The 19,556-nt window shown below is 42.0% G+C and overlaps 1 protein-coding gene across 2 annotated transcripts in view; it reads left to right on the plus strand.

Annotated features, from left to right (window-relative positions):
• The window catches only part of Adamts9 (ADAM metallopeptidase with thrombospondin type 1 motif 9), a 173,121-nt gene that overhangs the window by 81,131 nt on the left and 72,434 nt on the right, over positions 1-19,556 (plus strand). For both annotated transcript variants that reach the window (XM_038319790.1, XM_038319791.1), the window contains exon 28: positions 4,424-4,600. In XM_038319790.1, the coding sequence (XP_038175718.1) occupies positions 4,424-4,600 (177 nt within the window). The remainder of the gene's footprint in view (positions 1-4,423; positions 4,601-19,556) is intronic.

Raw genomic sequence — 19,556 nt, forward strand, 5'->3', positions numbered from 1 at the left:
TATTACCGTGCTGGATATTTTTATTACATAGGCATCGTAGCTGGGTAGGACTGTTGGTTACTTTCCTCATTTGAAAGTTTGCATGGCACCTTCTGGTACCACAAAGCTAGTCCTTGCAGAGGAGGCTTTGAGCTTGGATCCTCTGGATCCTGTTCTGAAGTACATGGTGTCTTCAGCAATAGGATCTACCTTCCATCTCTGGGAGGCAATCAAGGGCAACTGCAATAACCTGTGTTTGAGAGTCTCTTGACAACTCCAACCAACAACTCAAAAGAAGGCTTCTCACGTCTGATGTCAGGGTACTGTTAGGTAGTCCATAGCTCTTGGAAGGAGCATTGTCAGCCGGGACAACATATGTAACGATGTATGCACATGTATACACAGACTTATCAGTCTTGTATATAATGTTAGGTGGAATACAATGATTCCTTCTGACTTTTACAGACATCTCTACTGTTTTCTTACCTTCCTCTCCACTTCTTTATCTTCCTCCCCACTCCCTAATTGAAGAACCCCCTTTTTTCCCCAGTCCTCTTCAGAACACTTATACACTGTTATTCCCCTCTCGATTGCTTCCCCTACCCCATGGTCCTTTTCGAGATGAGAGAGAGAACAAGCGATACTTGTCCCTCTGGGTGCACATTACTTTCTTCAATATGATCTTTCCTGGGTTCACCCATTTCCCTGAGAATTTCATGATTTCATTTTACTTTACAGCTGAATGATATTTCATAATATATATGTATCACATTTTCATTATCTGTGGTCAGTTGAAGGACTTTTAGGTTGTTTCCGTTCCCCAGCTATTGTGAGTGGAGCTGCAATGAACACAGCTGAGGAGGTGTCTGTGAAACAGACATCCAATCCTTTGTGCATATATCAAGGAGTGGCATAGCAGGGTCGTGTTTTTGAGGATTCTCCACGCTGATTTCCAGCTGGACCAGTTTGCAATTCCACCAACAGTGAGAGAGAATTTGCTTCCCCTCACATGCCCTCCAGCAACTTTTATCTTTGCCATTCTGACTGGGGTAAAATGAAATCTCAGCGTTGATTTGATTTTCATTTCTCTAATTGCTAGGGATGATGAACTTTGTTGAGATATTTCTTAGCCATTTTTTTAAGAGCTCTCTGTTCAGATCCCAAGCCTATTTTATTTAAAAAGTGGGCCCTTTTATTTTAACTTCTTTTTGTACTTTGAGTTCTCCATGCACTTTATGACAGATATTATTCTCCATCAGATGTACAGCTGGCAAAGACTCTCTCCCACTCTGTAGGATTCCTCCTCACTTGACTGCCTGTTTCCTTAGCTGGACAGAGCTTTTTAGTTTTTTGGGATCTCTCTTGCCAGTTGTTGGCCTCAGTTGCTGGACAAATTGGGTCCTGAAGAAAGCTCTTCCCCACATCCCCATCCTATGCCTATGTTTCTTCTAGTCATTTCCATGCTTTAGGCTTCACAATTAAGTCTTTGGCCTATTTGGAACGAGTTTTTGTACAAATTGATAGATGAAGGTCTAATTTCATCTTTCTTCAAAGGACAGCCAGTTTCCCCAGCACCATCTGTTAAAGATGCTTCAATGTCTCTAATATTTCTATTTGGAATCTTTTTCAAATATCGTATATCAGATGACTGTAGTTCAGTGTCTTGATATTTAGGTATTCAATTTGGACATCCCGTTGTTCCTTTGGTCTCTGGGTCCGTTTTTACATCAGTACCTTTGTTTTCATGGGTTTTTTTTTTTCTTGGAAATTTGGGACAAGCTAGAGTTATCTGAGAGAAGGGAATTGAGAACATGCCTTTAAAAGATTATTCTGTAGGCAAGTGTGTGGGACGTTTTCTTAACTAGTAATCGATGTTGGAGGACCCGTCCATTGTAAGTGGTATCATTCCTGGGCAGGTGGTCCTGGACTATATAAGAAAGCAAGTTAAGTAGGACATAGAGAGCAAGCCGTGGCTTCTTCATCAGTTCCTGCCTCCGGGTTCCTGCCCTGCATGAGTTCCCATCCCCATATCCTTCAGTGCCATCCTCAGTGCCATCCCTCAGGGAAGGGCTGTTAGCTGAAGTGGAAGATGAAATGAACACTCGTTGCTTTGGGTCATGGTGTTCTATCACAGTGATAGGAAAACCTAAGGCAAGTACACATTGTTTTGGTTACTATGGTTCTGTAATATAGCTTGAGGTCTAGAATGCTTAGCTCTCCAGCATTGTCCTTTTGATCAGGATCCTTTTTGCTATTCAGGGTCTTTTTTTTTTTTAACAAGATTTTTTTAAAAATTTTCTGTGAAGAATGAGATGGTAATTTTGATTGGGACTGCACAGAATCTGTAAATGACTTTTGACAGGATAGTCATTTCCAGAATACCAATTCTGTCAATCCGTGAACATGGTAATGGCATGTCTTTTTATTTTCTAGTATTTTTCTATATCTTTTCCTTCAGAGATTTAAGGTTTTCATTGTCGAGGTCGTATACCTTACCTCCTGATTAAGTTTATTCCTAGATATTTTGTTTTCCTTGAGCCTATTGTGAATGGGAGTGTGTCTGTGATCTCTTCCTCTCTATGCCTGGAGGTTAAAGGCCATGCATGCTGGGGTGCGACTCTTTCAGGGCACTGGATGAGGATGGATACATCTGGGGAGCTGAGGAGGGTGCATGGAGGGAAGGATCAGACAGTCTGACCCAGCTAGACCCTGGCTCAGGATGTGCAGGTTCTGGCTGGACCTAAATATGACTTTTATCATATTTGTGATATTAACAAGTAACATAATTTAGCTCAATTTTCATGTCATTACACATAAACTGGAATAGTAATAATACCACCTGCATAATATTTATGACTATTATATGAGATAGCATCCATTAAATGCCTAACGTGTAACTTTCAATCAATCAAGTGATACTGTAATAATGCAATAATAACTTTATTAATAGTAAGACTGATATGCAGTAGCAGTAGTGTTGGGCCTTTTGAACTCTTGTTATACTTTATAGTAGGACTTACATGCGTATTTATGTTACTAAAATCTCTCTCTATGGTTGAATCTGTAAGAGACGCACATACTTAAGGCTTACTGAGTTGTTGTGTCTTGATTGTTTACCAAATAAAACCTGAAAATGAACACCTGGAAGACCACAGCACCAAGAGGAAAAAAGAAAACATAGAGGTGATGGGCTCATTAGGCCACATGCCTGTGTCTCATCATTTCATACACATAACCTACAAGGGACAGGCAGTTGACCCAGGAATGTTTGTTGACGTTCACTGATGTTTTCCTGGGCAGTGATGCTGAGGGAGGGAGGGGGAGAGGGGCTTTGAGACTCCTGGGATGTGAGTCTTCCCAACACTCAGTGCAGTTTTGTCCTGCGGGATCCATAATTAGACTTCTGTAGTTGAATCTAAGCCAGGCGAGTCCCCCCCCCCCCCCTTTGCTGGGCTGCTGTCAGTCATCACAGGCTGACCCGTCCCAGTGTGGGAGAGCTGCCCTCGATGTAGCAGGGAAACTGGATGTCTGTGTTCCTGGATCTGAGCTCAGCAGCACTGTCCAAGAAATACAACTTGTTCCCGTCTCACAAATGTGAGTCCTGCTGGGAGTCAGAACATCAGCTGGCGTCCATTCCCGTCGTGCTCTTGATTCATCCTAAGGGACAGTTGTACTTGTCCTGAGGTTCGAAGGTTGAGTTAAATGGTTGCACATCACAAATGGAATAAGAGAATCAGCAAAGGTCCGTCTATGGCAGCTTCATAGAAGTTGCCGGCACATGCAGGTTGTATAAAACTCAGTCCCTGGATTAAATCCTCAGCAACATTTAAAATTAAAACTTGGAGTTGACCCTGACTGCTTGTCTCTATGAGCCCAGCATTCAGGAGGCTGAAACAGAAAGTTAGTCTGGATTCCAGTGAGTTCCAGACTAGCCTAGACTGCACAGCGAAACTTTGTCTCAAAACAAAAACAAAAGAAAGAAATTATCAACTACCATAAAATAAAATGAAACAAAACAAAACAGGCCAAGTCGTTATCGCTTTCACTTGATATTGAGTAGTTTCTGGTTATTTGTTTTTTATTTACTTGTTTCTGTATGCCTCAACAAATTTTATCTTAGCTACTGGCTAATGAGTTAAGATTGATTAAATTAACTTCCCAACCTTCATTTTAAATATGAGGCAAGTAACTGTGTTCTCAACCTGATGAAGTGAGCCCTTACTACAGATCTAAAGGAAGCCCTCACTGAGAGATACTTAATGTTCACAGGAACTGTGGTCCATTGACTCTGTCACTGTTGGCAGTTCGCCTTGGCTCTGTCTGTCAGACTTAGGCTGCCCAACATTACAACAAAGTGTAGCCAAGAAAAGTTTCCTGTGGGGAAATAGAATTTGCCATGTGCTGTTCACACAAATAACTGTCGCATTCTTTGTCCCTCTTCCAGTGTACCAAGCGGTGTGGTGGAGGCATGCGGACAAGACTGGTGGTCTGTCAGCGGGCCAATGGTGACCGGTTCCCAGATTTGAGCTGTGAAGTTCTTGACAAGCCTCCAGACCGTGAGCAGTGCAACACACACGCTTGCCCACGAGATGCTGCGTGGAGTACTGGCCCTTGGAGCTCGGTACGGCCCTAATGCTTCATGTTTGTTGCCCAAACTCTCAGTGTTATAATATTCTGGGACATGCCTTCACAGCCAAGAACTGTCACGCCCGTGAAAGCGTCCTAGATACTGTGCTATGAATGCCCGGTTACCTTCTCTCTATTCTGGCATGGTATAACTAATACCGTGTGATACTGCCGAAGTGACTTTATAGAATACATATACCTCATGCAGGAATGGTGCCAAGAAGTAGCTTCCTTTGCCTAGAAAAGCTGTATGTATGTACGATTTAGAGAAATGGCTCAAAAGTAGCCAGTCTTTGCTTTCTAAGCTGTGCTATTGGAGCAAGGTTCCTGCTTATTGAGGCCAAGGCATTTTTTTTCCTTCAACTACTATCATTTGCTTCTGCGAGGCTTGGAAATACCTTAGCATAACCCGCATAACGTCTAGAGCCACCAGTAGACTAGCCATTTTGTAAATATAGGTGACCAGCCGTGTAACCAGTGGCCCGATACCTTCTGAGGTATCTGGAATCTCTTCCCTGCCCCCAGTCAAGAAGGCCATCTGAGATCAGCTTTTACTTTGCTCCTCGTTTTCCTTAGGCAGGAGCTGTCACAGCAAGGCAGGCTTGTCACTGTCAAAACAAACTACTGGGGCAGCTATTAGCAAACAGATGGATTATCTGTGTCAGCACAGTACCTAGGATAAGCTGTGACAAAATATTATGAAGCCAGTAGGTCTGATGTATCTAGTACAGTAAATATTCTAGGAAGCACATTCATTGCAATGAAGCTGAAATCAGTATTATATAAAGTCACTTCCAGATGACTTTTCAGTCAGACTTGTCTTGGAAGGTTTTACTCATTCCTAATGCCAGGTGAAGAGCAGATTAGCTGAAGTAGCTTGATTGACACCCACTGATGCGTCTCAAAGTCAGGCTTTCGGGCATCAGTGGCTGCGTCAGCAGGGCTGGTTCCATGCCCCAGTTAGCTGGAAGGCTTCTGTATGCAGTAGAGAACAAGGAGAAGAAACACGAGCTCGGGTTGTGCTCTTTCAGTAGGCTGTGGGATTTTATCCCAGAGTTTAAGAAAAGTCACAGCGTCACGTCTATGGTTCTCTAAGGATACTGTATCTTCATCGCTGGCACCTTTCCAGATGTATGCTGTGAAGAAGGTCTGAGGTAATGTTAGGGCAGACAGGATGGCCTCTGAAAATCCTTGTTTTTCTGTCACTGCTGCTTACTACTGTCCATGAAACATTCCCGCTCGAGCCCATGGCATGCTCACTCTGTGTACAGGCGACACCAGAGCTAATTCCCCTGGGTCCCTTCACACTCTCAAGAGTAGTATGTCACTAGGTCTAAAGTCACTGGTTATTCCTCTGTGAGAATCTTCTCCTTGCGTAGTCTTGTGGTTTTGATAAAGAAAAGCAATCTTTGTTTTCCTTCTCTGCATATTAACCCTTAGATCCCATACTTTTCTCAAATACATTTTTAGGAAGATAGAAAATATACGTTCATAATGAGTTATAAATATAGATCTGGGGATGTGTCTGTGTATATGCATACACACATATGTGTGTCTGTTCATGCATATATATGTTAGTTCCTTTTTCTGAGATGTTCTGTCAGTATATCCCCTATTAATAATTTAATAGCTTAAATCTTTAAATATAAGCTGCTGATTGTTTTAACTGAAAACCTGGGGCATATTTAATATTACTGTTCTTCTTGGGGCTACATATAGTTTTCTAAACTGTGAGAGAGGAAGAAAAGACAGTAAAAGTTCTCTGCGCTCCAGCTTTTGTAGATTTTAAAGCAAGCTCTACTGCCTGTGTGATCTCATAAAGCGACTGTTGGTTTGACTTTCAGATTTCAATTCTACTGTCTTAAGAGAGTGGCCACTTTTGCAAGGCTTTTAAACTGTGATTTTTTTTTAAGAACTAAATCAAAAGCATTTTGTTTTAGTAGGTAGGCAGTTTAAATATATTAATTTTATGTACATTGAAGAGAGCAATCATTCGGACTCTTGCTATAGCATTTTGGTTTGGATTATTTTATGTTTATTTACGTGGATGTTTTGGTATAATGTCTTAGGACTTCTACATTTCAGCATACCTCAATGACTCCTGTTTCTAGCTGTAAAGTCTTTCCTATGGTGCTTTCCCACTGTAGCTACAGTGAAGTTAGCAAGTAGACGAAAGAGAGACGCACATTCGAGGTGCCAACGTCTCACTTCCAATAGAGAGCATGGTGGCACTGACTCCTCCAGCAGGTTGCTTTTGCTCCCAGGGACTCCCACACATAGGCACTGTCACATCACAAAGCAGTCACCGCTGTGGGACATAGCCAAGGTCAAACAAAGACAGCTTACATCAACGCTGCCTAGGAAGGAGTAGCATTTGAGAAAGAAACCCAAATCATTGTTGCCACAGCCCCCAGAGTCTCCACAAACAACCCATTTAGAGAGACCTTGGCTCTGACTTGAGTCACAGCAGGTCTGAGACTCATTATTGTAACACTGGTTGCAGCAGCTCACACCTGTGACCCAGTACTCAGGAGACTGAGTCAGGAGAATCACCTATAGTTTGGGACCATAATAAGTTCCAGCACAGCCAGAGCTACAAGAATCTGCCTCAAAAAAAAAATTCTGCAAAATTTTCTCTTCTGGCTTTTTAAAAATAATGTCCCTAGACTCTTGCTTTGTTTAAGAAACAGTGTTCTTCAGCTCTGTTGAACTATGGAACTATGGAGCCAGTCCTAAAAACACACTGGGAAATAAATATGCCTGTCCCATGAAACATGGGACAAGCTGGACAGAGAACTCTATACTGTCAAGGGAAGCAAGAGATGCCCTACAAATCAGGAGCATTCTAGACTGAGCAAATGCATCCAGAGGAAGAAAGTGGTGTCTGCCACTGCCACCGCCACACTCCCAGAGTAGTTTGGTGGCGTTTCTTTTTGCATTGCCCTGTATTTCTGTTCACTGGTCTCTTGTAGATAGTGGTTCTTCTCTACAGAAATTGCTTGTTTGGGTGTTTTCGTGACAACTCGGTATATCCACTGAGCCCTGGAGAGCTGTGCTCATGGCTCTGAATGATGAGAGGCCGTGAGCGGGGAAGGGGGCTATGTTTCTGTTTCAGCCTGGCCAACTTAAGAATTTGTGTCTACCTCGTTTTCAAATCACACTGTGCAGTGCCTATAGGTAGAAAGACAAAAGGTTTGACGTCAGTGTTTTACAACCTCATTATACCACAGAATAAAAGATCATAAATATCACAACCGTATTTTCTGAAAAATAGTTTTAAGCAGTCACATTAACGTATTTCTGAATATTTTGGGTGGTACAGATTTATATGTCTTTATATAATAAAGCTTATTTATTTTTCCAAGTTATTTAATTTCATAAGCAATGTTTAAAAACTAGCGTGTGAGAGCTGACTATGAAGGCAAATATAAGATTTAGAAGTAAATGTATGTTTCTTTTGATTAAAATATATATATATATTTAAAGTTTGTAAACTCTCTCTATCACCCCCCTCCTAACTCCAAGTAGCCATGTATTAAACTTCATGTTGTCGGCTAAGCTCGTGTGCGTTTTGAAAGGTTGCTATAAAATAATTCTGAATTAGAGATGATGATGAGTTCTCTGAACAGAAATCTGTAAGGCTTAACCTTGCATTGGGTAGCTTTTCCTTTTCTAATAATGTTGTCTTGATTCATTGAGTTTCAACTATGAAATCAGAAAGCTTTGCTTACTGAATTTGAAGATACTGAAAAAAAAAAAACACCCAGAAGACAAAGAAAGATGGCTAGAAGAGAAGCTTCTGAGACAAAGCACTAAAGTGTCCACACGGGGGTCCACCTGGGTCTCTGGCCAGACAACAGCAGAAGGCTTTCGTTTGTCATTTTTATTTGTTCACCTTTGATACACTTCAAAAATAAACTATTATTAAAGAAAAATAAATATTATAGCAAGGAAGGTGGAAGTTCCAAGGCAGCCTCCCCTTTGCCAAAATATGTATTCAGATGATAATGCCTCGTCCATCCTCCATTTTACCCGATTGTTGGTAGTAGTGCTTGACACACAAAAATTCCGAAATAAGGGGAAGGGAGAGATAATTGTATGAGTTAGAGGTTTATAAAGCTGCGACAAAAATATCATTGCAAAGTAGATAGTGATAACCATAGCTAACCTTACTGAGCATGTCTATGGGCACCACTGCTACAACACATTACATGTTACTATAGCTACATTAGTGACAAGACTGCTCAGGGCAGCTGCCCACTCCATTAATCCTATTTTGGGAGACATGAAACAGGTTATGGTCAGTGAATTATGAGACCTTTGCTAAGAGATTCCTGAAATTCATATACCATCCTCCCTGAACAATGCTAGACTGATTCCGACACTATGCATTTGAGTCCAATAACAGAAAATCCTAAATTATTGCTGCTATTGGCAAATTCCCATAACCAGATGTTTCAGAAATGTCATGTAAAGGCAAAACAACTCTTTCTTTCATGTTTTGGCCAGAGTAGGGCAATCATGTAAGATTTCCACTTTGAAGAAAATGCAATTAAATATAAAAATGTAAATGATATTTTTCCTAAATGAACTCGAGTCTTAAACACACACCTAGCCTTTTAAAAACAAAAGATCCTCACTACCTGTTAGCTTTATTTTGAGGCAACATCTTGCTGGAGCCTAGGTTGGCCTTGGACTTCTTGGCCCTCTTCCTCAATCTGAGCTGAATAGTTATTGTTTTGGATTTTTTTAATTATTCAAAAGTCCATGACATAGGAAATCACATTTTCACTAAGTTCAATATAGATTAAGACAATCTATAAAACACCCCTGTCCAGTGTTTAGAGCCATCAGAATGCTTGTCTGCACCTACTTATTGAAAAGAAACTCAACAGACTGTAAATATTGCTTATCTGTTGATGGCTGCATGACTGTGCCACCTCTGTGGACAGCTGTTTCATCACATCTTTTGACAGCTTGTTCAGGATGGCTTAGCAGATCTCTATTCTTATGTATTTACAAAGTCCAGAGATGGGAGGACATGCTCTCAGGGGAAGCTATGCCCTCTACCTGACTCAGGAGTTGTCTGGCCAATGAGGAGAGGGATGAAAACACTGGAATGTGGAGGGGGAAGAAGGGGTTACATCCAAGAGTAATTGGCTGGGAGGGGATCCTGGACATCAGCAAAGGCTTTTCCAGAAAGTTCGTCTTGGGGAAGAATATAAGGGATTAAAGATATCACCTTGTTATCTTCCAAATAAAAGCCATCCATTTCCCAGCAGATATTTTAGGGTGCCTACTGTGGGTTGGGTCCTGCTTACCACACATTACCGGTACAGCTACAGCAGGAACTCATCAGAGTCGTGCTTACCAAAGACAAAGGGAAATTTTAGCAAGAAAGGAGGAAGTCAAACTCCCTGTAATCAAAGACCCACACTTCTTTGACTGGCAGCTCCCTCAGCTAAAAATAAATGAAAAATTGCTACTAGAACCCATGACTTCACTGTTGCTGATGATATTTGCTCAATAAAAAAATTAGCAATCCTATTAGATGTGAAGTTGTCACATCATTTTAAAATAGACACCCCAACATTGTGGAAGCAGAAACTTAGTTTGTTATTGTTGTTTTCTTTGGTTTTTGTTTCATTAAGTCCTGGCCTAGAGTCTACCCACATTAGGTCCCAAATGTGACAGATTAGTCTGAGCTCCTTCTGGGGAAGATGTGATCTAAGGGCACAGATCCCCTTTGTTATTTAATAGAGGCCAATAAAAAGATCTGGAGCGTGTGGATTGAGTGGTGTCTTCCCTGCTTTTTACTATTCCCTTGCAGTGGAATTGTGATTGCGAACAGTTTTAAAACCCTTGCCAGAGTTTGTAAAATAGAAAATCGGTAGCTAAAACAAATGTGTACGGTTAGCAGTAAAGAAGATAGCACACACTGGCTTAGTCCAGAGCCCCATTCCTGTCCAGATCTGTATCCCATTGCTCCTCTGTGGAAGAACTTATGCCTTGGTTCACAGACTTACAGCATCCTACAGTGAAGAAACTATTCTGTGTTGCTGCTTTCCAATATGAAAGTCATTGGTAACATGTTGCCAACACTAGACACATACATACACATACACACACTGGTGACACAGGCCTTTAATTTCAGCAACAAGGGAACTTGAGGCAGGAGAATCCCAAATTTTGAAGGCCTTGGCTTCCAGACAAATTAAAGGTCAGCCTGGACAGCTTAGCCACACCTTTTCACAAAGATTCTCTGAAAAGGTTAAAAAGTAGTTAGGGACATGTACAGCTCAGTGACAAAGCATGCTCTAGCTGGGACCCGGCCGGACATTCTATCCCCACACCACCCCAAACAAATCCCAAACATGTATAATGTAAACAAGGGGCTGGAAGCCTCTTTTTTAAAGGTATTAATTTATAAATCTATTAACCATAGTCACCCTAAAGCCTGCCATACCATATGGACAACCTGGCAACAGTGCATATTTAACAATTAGTTATAAACTAGGCAAAAATCAAATTTATAAACGTAAAGGCAGAAGACTCCTGTGTCAGCACCAAGAAGCCCCTACACAGCATGTCCCCGGTACTAGCCTTCTCTGACCTTCTTGGAGTTTGTGCTTTTTGTTTTACAAAACATCAGTGGGCCACAACTGGGCATTAGAGAAAAGCAGCGAGGTAAGGTAAAGACAGATAGTCGAACCAGCTGTGCTGGGAGGCATAGCTCCAGTTTTTTCATCATCAAAGCAGATGTTGAAACAAACGCTCACTCTTCCATGGCTGCGCATTCAAGGTTCACAGTGGCCAAGAAGCTCACCAAGGAGAAAGTCTTTGTGTGCAATGTGGTTGGAAGGGCCAGCCCTGGTTTAGGCCTTAGCGAGAAGGTGAAATTGAAAGCACCAGGTAGACTCTGAAATTCCAAGAGATCATTGTCTCCTTGAGGGAAAGCTTTAGGAAGACAGCTTTTTCAGATTCACTGAACCCAGTAGGTGACATGGAGCAGATTAGCTTGGCAGACTCCATTTCAAAGACACATCGGGAGACTCCAGAGAGGCGCTGATCTCGCCCCCCCTTCTCCTTGTTATCATTGCCTCTGTAAACCCCAGCCTCTGTGGTGTTAAGGAAATTCTCAATGGGTCCATTCACAGCCACGCCTCAAAACTGACGAGCCCCCCCCCCCAACTGAAAACACATGAAAAAGCATCCCCTGCAAATTGACTCATGGGGCCCTCAATTAATTCCCATTCTCAGTGGCCAGACATAAAATTCCCCATACACACATTTTAGGGGAGACATCCTAAATTGAGATGCCATCCTGAGGGTGGGGCTATCTAAATATTAGAACAAGAAAAGATTAAGGCAATTATGCCCCTAAGCCACTTCCAAAACATTAAAAACAAACAAACAAAAACCCTCAGTCATCCAAAAATGACCTGCTAGTGTGATGGATCAGGAAAAGACAGAATGGTCATAGCCTGTATGTAGGTGGACACATAGAGAAGGCAGACAAAGGTAGCCAGAGGCTGACGGGATGAGGAGCTGTTGATGTGGTGGTCGGGGAACTCTGGATGAGGTGGAGAAAGGGGACTGTGCGATTTTTCTGTATATTTGAAACTCCACAAAATTCTAAACATCTATTTAAATAAATATGTTCATATTGCCTTTTCCTTCACAAGGGGGGGAAAGAGTCAGGTTTGGTTTATTTCAAAGCATTAAACTTTTGGAGAAATTTTAGGGGGCGTTTGTCATCACATTTGGTCCTGCAGTGACAAAGAAAGGGGTGTTGCCCCTCCCATCCAGGATCCAATCTTTCCTTTCTCACTTTTCTCTTTCTTGCTCTCTCTCTCTTCCTCCCTGCACTGTTCCCTCTGTCCTGTTCAACAGAAATAAAAGGCCTCTGGGCATCTGAAAGTTGTGCCTTTTATGTCTCCCTTCCCCAGGGAAATCCCAGCTTTCTTTCAAGCAGTCCTACTCTCAAATTCTAATAATAACACAGGCCCCTTTTAACTCACCCCTACCCAAAGTCTAAATTCCTTGGAAAACAAAAGACTTTTCCCCCCCAAACATGTGTGCTGTTTGTTTTCTTTGAGCTTAGTCAAAAACCCTCGCCCAGCTTACCTGTTGTGCAGTTCCGTATGCAGGACACTGATAAAGCCATGTTCCCTTCTCCGTGGTTGCCTTGAATCAGATGTGACCTAAGAACCCCTTAGATGGCCAGTCGTCAGCTGATGTCAGGGAGAAACATTGTCCCCTAGAGAGTGCTACTGTAATTGAAATCCTGTTAAATATGTTCCAAGGGATTCCGTGCTGTACAGGACATGTCCTTTAGAGAGAGAGGCTCCCCGACTTATTGACCCAAGTCCCTAACTTTGCAGCAGTGATACCCACATGGCTCTATTGCCTCCATTTATCAGGAAGGCTGTGTGCCCCACCCCCTCAACATCTATTCAAATCAAGCGAGCTCAAGGAACTTGAAGGGCTTTCCAGGAGCCTTAGGATAAGTCAGTGATTCTCACGTGGGACTGATTTTATCCCTCAATGAACCTTTAAGCAAAGTCAGGCGACACTTTTGGTAGTTTCTTCTGGGAGTGGAGGTTCTCCCAGCATCAAGCAGTTGAAAGGGGGATAGTATTAGTCGTCCAGTGAAGACAGGACAGCCTAACAAAATTTTTCTTCACCTAGTACCTCAAAAGAGGACTCAAAAAGGAGCGAGCGAGGAGAGAGAGAGAGAGAACGCTGACGAGAGAGAGAGAGAGAGAGAGAGAGAGAGGAGAGAGAGCGCTTCCATTGAAAAGTTGACTGATGGAAGGGCTATTGGAAATCCCTGTCCAGAGAGGTGACATTCCTGTCAAACAACATTCTGAGATCCTAGGAAGTCATCCCTATCTGTCAAATCCCGACAAAATTAAGCTGAAAGTAGAAGTCTCCAGAAAGTAGATTGTCTAGCCAGACTGTGGGCTTGCAAACCAGGAAAGAGTGCCACTCATTCTAGAGGTTGAGCACACAGGGGGCACACAGGGGTAGGGGTGAGTATCATTAAGGCAAGAGAAATTTCACCTGGCAATTCGGGCTTGAGTAAACACCTTTCTAAACAAAATAGTGGGATACATCTAAACAATGTAGATGGGATATTCCTTGACATTCCAGAACATTTGATAGTTCTTGCTGATTCTTTTTAATTAGCTGTTCTGGCAATGACGAGAACTCTCCCTCCCTTGTAAGAGCCCAACAGGCATTTAGCATCTCACGATGTTTGAGGTTTGAATGTCACATTTGAATATGTAGGTTGCTGTTTGGGGATGTTTTCAAAAGTAAGATTAATTCTAGTGAGCACGTTGTCTGGGAAATGGGTGAGCACAATTCTGATTAGGAATTAAAATAGCAGTGCATAGAGCAATCTACATATTTAAACAAGTATAGATTAGACTTTCCCATCTTGGCACTTGAGACCAGAAAACCTCCTTCCTGGAGGGCATCCTTCGGGCACTGGAGAATGCTTATTAGCTTCCCTGGTCTCTACCCTCCTGGTGCCTCTTTCACACCCTCTGCACTGTGATAACCAAAACTGTCTTCTGACATCAGCAAATGATGGGCTGGGAGGATGGCAAAATGACCTGCCCGATAAATTTATTGATTTCTCATGGCAAAATTTGGCTTTTCATGTTTTTATAAGCACTGGGTCACTGATCCTCAACATTTCCAAATGTACTTGATACCAAATCCCTACTTTTTGAGTCAGTAAAGTCTTTGAGGTTGTGCAGTTATTCTCCTCCTCTTCTCTGGGAAGAGAAAGGTTGTCTTGCACAGATGGCCAAGTTTTCACTACTTTGTGACCTCGGGACATTAATTATGTCTCAGTTGTGTTTTTAATTCATTGGAGGAAGCTATTCAAAGAAAGAGTTATTCAAGATGTATGACTTTGACTTTTTCGGTACATGAGTTTCTGGGAAAGAGAGTTTCTGAGCTCCATTCCTCCAGACGAACACATTTCTCTCTTTGCAGATCCTTGCAGCTTTAGCAGATGGCAAATGCTGTATATCTGCCAGTCCTCCACTCATGCCACAAATACAGACAAATAGACTCAGATTGGAAGGTGTGATTCTGAGGTCATAGAGGCAGAGAACATTGTAGGCCATGAATTTCTTGGATCCAGAAGGAAAATCGTATTCCTTCTCTCTTTAAAAAAAGGTCACAAAAACAACCAAAACTCTAGTCCCTCAAATGCCTACTGTATCTTGACATTGCTAACTTCACAGTTCACACTTAAGAATTATACAAATGCATTACAACACTATCAGAGGGGCTGGAGAGATGGCTCTTTGGTTAAGAGCACTTGGTGCTTTCCTAGAGAACCTGAATTTGGTTCCCAGCACCCAAATCAAGAAGCTCACAACTTCCTGGAACTCCAGCTTTGGGGTATCTGACACCCTCTAGTAGTCTCCATGGTCATTGGCAAACATTTGACACACATCCACTTAAACACACACGCAAATACAAGTAAATAAAAATCTAAAAACAAATCTTTGTGAAAATCATCACACCCACAAATTATCTTACGTTTTCAGTAAGTCTGTGATTTTGTGCTGGGCACACTCACCACTGTCCCCAGATACATGGGGCCCCAGGTCTGTGTGTGGCAACCCTGCCAAAGTGCCACCAAAGCTGGGATGCTAGCTAGCTAGAATAGTCAGCTGGTAGGGAAAAGCAAATTAAATAAACCCCAAGTACTGCCATTAACCTAAGGAACTGCATAATGGGATTTGACATGTAATGAAACAATGCATCTCCCTCCCCTCCCCCACACCCCAAATTTAAACAATTTGATGGAAGACTGGAGAAAATTCATATCTGACTCCCCATGAGATAAATGAATACAGTTTTCTACAATTAAATGGAACCTTAAATTGTTAGTGGACCATGCCAAACAAGCACTTTAAATTAAAGTTCGAAAGTCTGGGAAGTAGCTCAGTAGGTGAAATGTTTGCCTAGCATGCACACAGCCCTGGGCTCCAGTCCTGATACTGCATGAACTGGCCACAGCTCAACACTCAGGATGTAGACACAGAAGGATCAGGAGCTTAAGATTATCCTCAGCTACCCAGGAAGTTCAAGACCAGCCTGGGATAGATGCGACCATGTCTCAAATTCATTCATTCATTCATTCATTTTAAACATCAGAATTTTGACCTTTGAGTCCATATAATCTTGTCAGTAATTCAAGGTTAGGGATCTAACGTGCAGATTTTCCCTAAAAACGATGAGCAATGTAGCCACTTGAAAATCGTACTTGCTTGACTTAATCCACTCCCAGTCTGTCTCCCATTGACTTAATCCACTCAGCGACCCATTGGCTTCCACTTCTTGACTTGGCACACTAGGTACCCATCTGTAGTTGATCAGATGGTTTGGACCGGGAGGGAGGAACAATTACAAAGACACCCAAATTTTGGACCTGTGCACTGAGCCATGGCCCAGATCATGTGTATTACACACATCACTGCAGAATTCATTTGATTGAGTCCATTGTGCAGGTAGGAAAACTGCGACACCAGAAAGCTAAATACATTCTCAAGCTCATGTATCAGGAAGCTTTGGATGAATATCTGATGGAGTCCAAAGTGCTGAGTTTTGAGCTGACTCAAAACTTCCATTGAAAATTCCATTAAGGAGAAAAGCACCCCCTTGCCAGGTAAAAAAGGTTTAGCCCTACTTCTGCTTTTGAAAACTCCTTGAGGCTGAGTCTTTGATATCTGAAGGTTCCTCGAGTGTGTTTTAGCCAGGACTTATTTTTCTCCATTTTACTTATCACTAGTTGAGAAAAGCTGAACATTTGCATTGTTTGAACTGGATCTATTTTTTTACACTTCACTTGCTTTAATAAAGCTATCTAGGGACCTTGGAAATTGGAATTGGTCACCCAGCATTCTCTGAGCACTGACTTTGAAATGACTTCATTTTTCCTTGAGTACTCTGGAAGGCTGAGGTTTCATTCCTGTGTCTGTCCTGGAAACAAAGGATGTGCTCTCTTTCTGGACATGGCCTCATCATAACAGCTGGGGAATTAAGACCTTGCCAAATAGATAGGTGTGCTGGGAGCATCTTATCAGGAGCTGGTAGACACAAGCCTAGGATTCACTCCACACAATTCACAGTGGAGTGAAGTGGGCTCCCTGTTGGCTTCCTAGTCCTTCATAAACCTATATGGTCCTAACTGAAAAGGTACTTTTTAAAAGGCCAGTCCTAAATGGGGCCATACTGTTTTGAAATCAGTGTGGAAGTTTTCAGATTTTTGCACATAGGTTCTCAGACAGAATGGAAATAGAAATTACCTGCTTCTGAAAGACTGCTTTCCTTTCTTCTTCTTCTTCTCCTCCTCCTTCTTTCTCTTCTTCCTCCTCCCCTCCTCCTCTTCCTCTTCCTCCCCCTCCTTCACTTCCTCACCCCTCCTCTTGATCCTCTCATGGAGACAGTCTCATGTATCCCAGGCTCACCTTGAACTCTCTGTGAAGCAAGAGAATTATGGGTATATCACCCGACCTGCTTTTACTCGATGTTGTGACTCAAGCAAGGGATTTCATCCATACTAGGAGAGTTCTCTACCACGGAAACTGCATCCTTAGCTCTTGCCTATTGTAATATATATATTTACATTATATATATATAATTCTCCCTGGAAAATCAGAAGTCATCATCCATTACTTCCTTCTTCCCCTTCCATCCTTATTTTCTTTCTTCTTGATTATCATTGCTGTTGTTTGAGACAGGTTCTCATTATGTAACCCAGGCTGGCCTTGAATTTAGGATGACCCTTCTGTCTGGGCTTCCTGAATGCTGGGCTTACAGACAGCATGTGCAACCACTTTCAGCTTGAGCTGAACTTTCAGTGTTTGCCTAGCATTTGAGGGTAGCATAGTGCTGAATTTCTAGTTTCTTCCTTTTGCTGTTTGTTTGCTATTACAATCTCAGATAAGCTTCTTCTTAGTTGTCCCTTGTACTATGCTCAGCTTTATAGTTGTGAATTAAATACTATGCCACAAGGGTAATTAGCCCGTTTGGAGGTGAATGGACACAAGAGATTAGAGATAGCAATTGCTATTTATTTGTCCTTAGAGCATTGTGAAGATGTGGGCTTATTACTTCAGTGTTCTTGGGATAAATGACTGTAGCTTAGGTACCCTATAAGCATGCACTCATTTGTGTACTGTATAATTATTTGGGTGTTTTCCATACTCCAGACACGTTTTTAGTCACTAGGGGTTGAACAGAACATACACACATTATTGTGTACATGAGCGTGCACGTGCATACACACACACACACAGTCTCAAAAATTATTAAGTGTATATTCTAAGAAGTGAGGGAAGCCTATAAATAACAACAACATAAAGACTAGAATAGAGATCTTGAAAGAAAGTGATAAAATTTATAGGTAAAACTAGATTAAGGGGGAACGAGTAGGGATCAGCATGGAATAGGAGAAGGGAACTATTGTTTTAAGAACTGAGGAAGTCTCTGATAATCTCCATTTGACATGGATAAGGGGAAATACAAAAGAAAAACAAGTGGCATCCAGAAACAGGATGCTTCTGGAGGCAGGAGTGGGCTGCATTTAGTGATTCAGAGAGGCCAGGGGAGCTGAAGTAGAGGAGGTAGAGACAGGATACAGGAATAATGGAGGGAATGGGGGGCGGGGAGATAAACTGTGGTGTGAGCATAGGGAGGCAAGGGTTAGATCCCTGAGAGAAAGATAAGACACCCCTAGGGTGGGATGGCGTGGGCTGAACAGGAACATGGGCTTATTTTAAAAGGTTGACTCTGGCTTCTGAATTGAAGGAAGGAAGCAGGGGAACCCCTTTCTAGGAAGCCACGTGGTGACTGGCGTGACAACAACAGTAGCAGAATGAGGACAACAGTAACTTAGATAACTGTGGCCACAGGAACCATGAGGAGGCATGGGGGGCTCCCGAGATATTTCTGAGCTAGAGCTAAAGTTAGCTGAAGTCTGGATATAGCATACAAAAGACATAATGGAGTCAAGTGACTCCAAGTTTTATGGACTAGGAAAATGGAAATAAGGTGTTCCTATTGTTTAAAATGGAGATATCTATAGGAGGAACAGATGTGTGGCAAGATAAGGGAACTTCTGTCGGGAACCTATGCATTTGAGATGCATGTTTGCTGTGATTTCACGATTCCGCTGATCACCACTGCAAGTAGACGTTTGCAAACAGTGTTAGATGTCTTTTGTCATATAACAGAGAGAAGCATGGCACTTTACCAAACCAGATCCTTCTTCCTTAGCCTTTGGATGCCCTCTCCAATAAATCCTAGAGTAGTACTGCAATAATTTCAATTTGTAACACAAAACCAAAAAAATTAAACATAATTCTTCCTAATGTCAAGTCATTTATTGTGTGTACATGTCAGTCTTGATTTCTTTGCCTCTCATCCCTTCTCAGTGGTATTATTGAGACATTTCTTTACCAAACTGTGGGCAGAAGGAGGAAATGAGAGATAAAGGATTTGAATAAAGCATGTTGGAAAGAATAAAATGCTGTTTGCTCTCTCAGTAGAGCAATATGAAGCTGGATGAGCCTCTGATGCAATTCATGTTTAAAGTAACCTTTTGTCCATCTGTTCAGACACCGATCTCTGCAAACAGGCTCAAATATTTATACATACCTCACTTCTGGGGTGGGCTTAGTATCCACCCAAACACCACTTGGTTACCCAGGCTTCTTCCTAAAATGTAGGATATTAATTTTTTTCAGTTCTCCCTTGGTATCTTGGGGGCTTGGGGAGTTTCAGAACCCCTTGCTGGAATCCCTATGTTCTGTAGACAGAGAAGTTTCAGTTCCTTTATAAAAAAAAAATAGTGTATTTTTATACAGCCTATGAATGTCTTCCATAATACTTTAAGTCAATGTAAATGTCCTGCAGAT

The sequence above is a fragment of the Arvicola amphibius genome, chromosome 2, assembly GCF_903992535.2.
Source record: "Arvicola amphibius chromosome 2, mArvAmp1.2, whole genome shotgun sequence".
In the NCBI taxonomy this organism is placed as follows: domain Eukaryota; kingdom Metazoa; phylum Chordata; class Mammalia; order Rodentia; family Cricetidae; genus Arvicola; species Arvicola amphibius.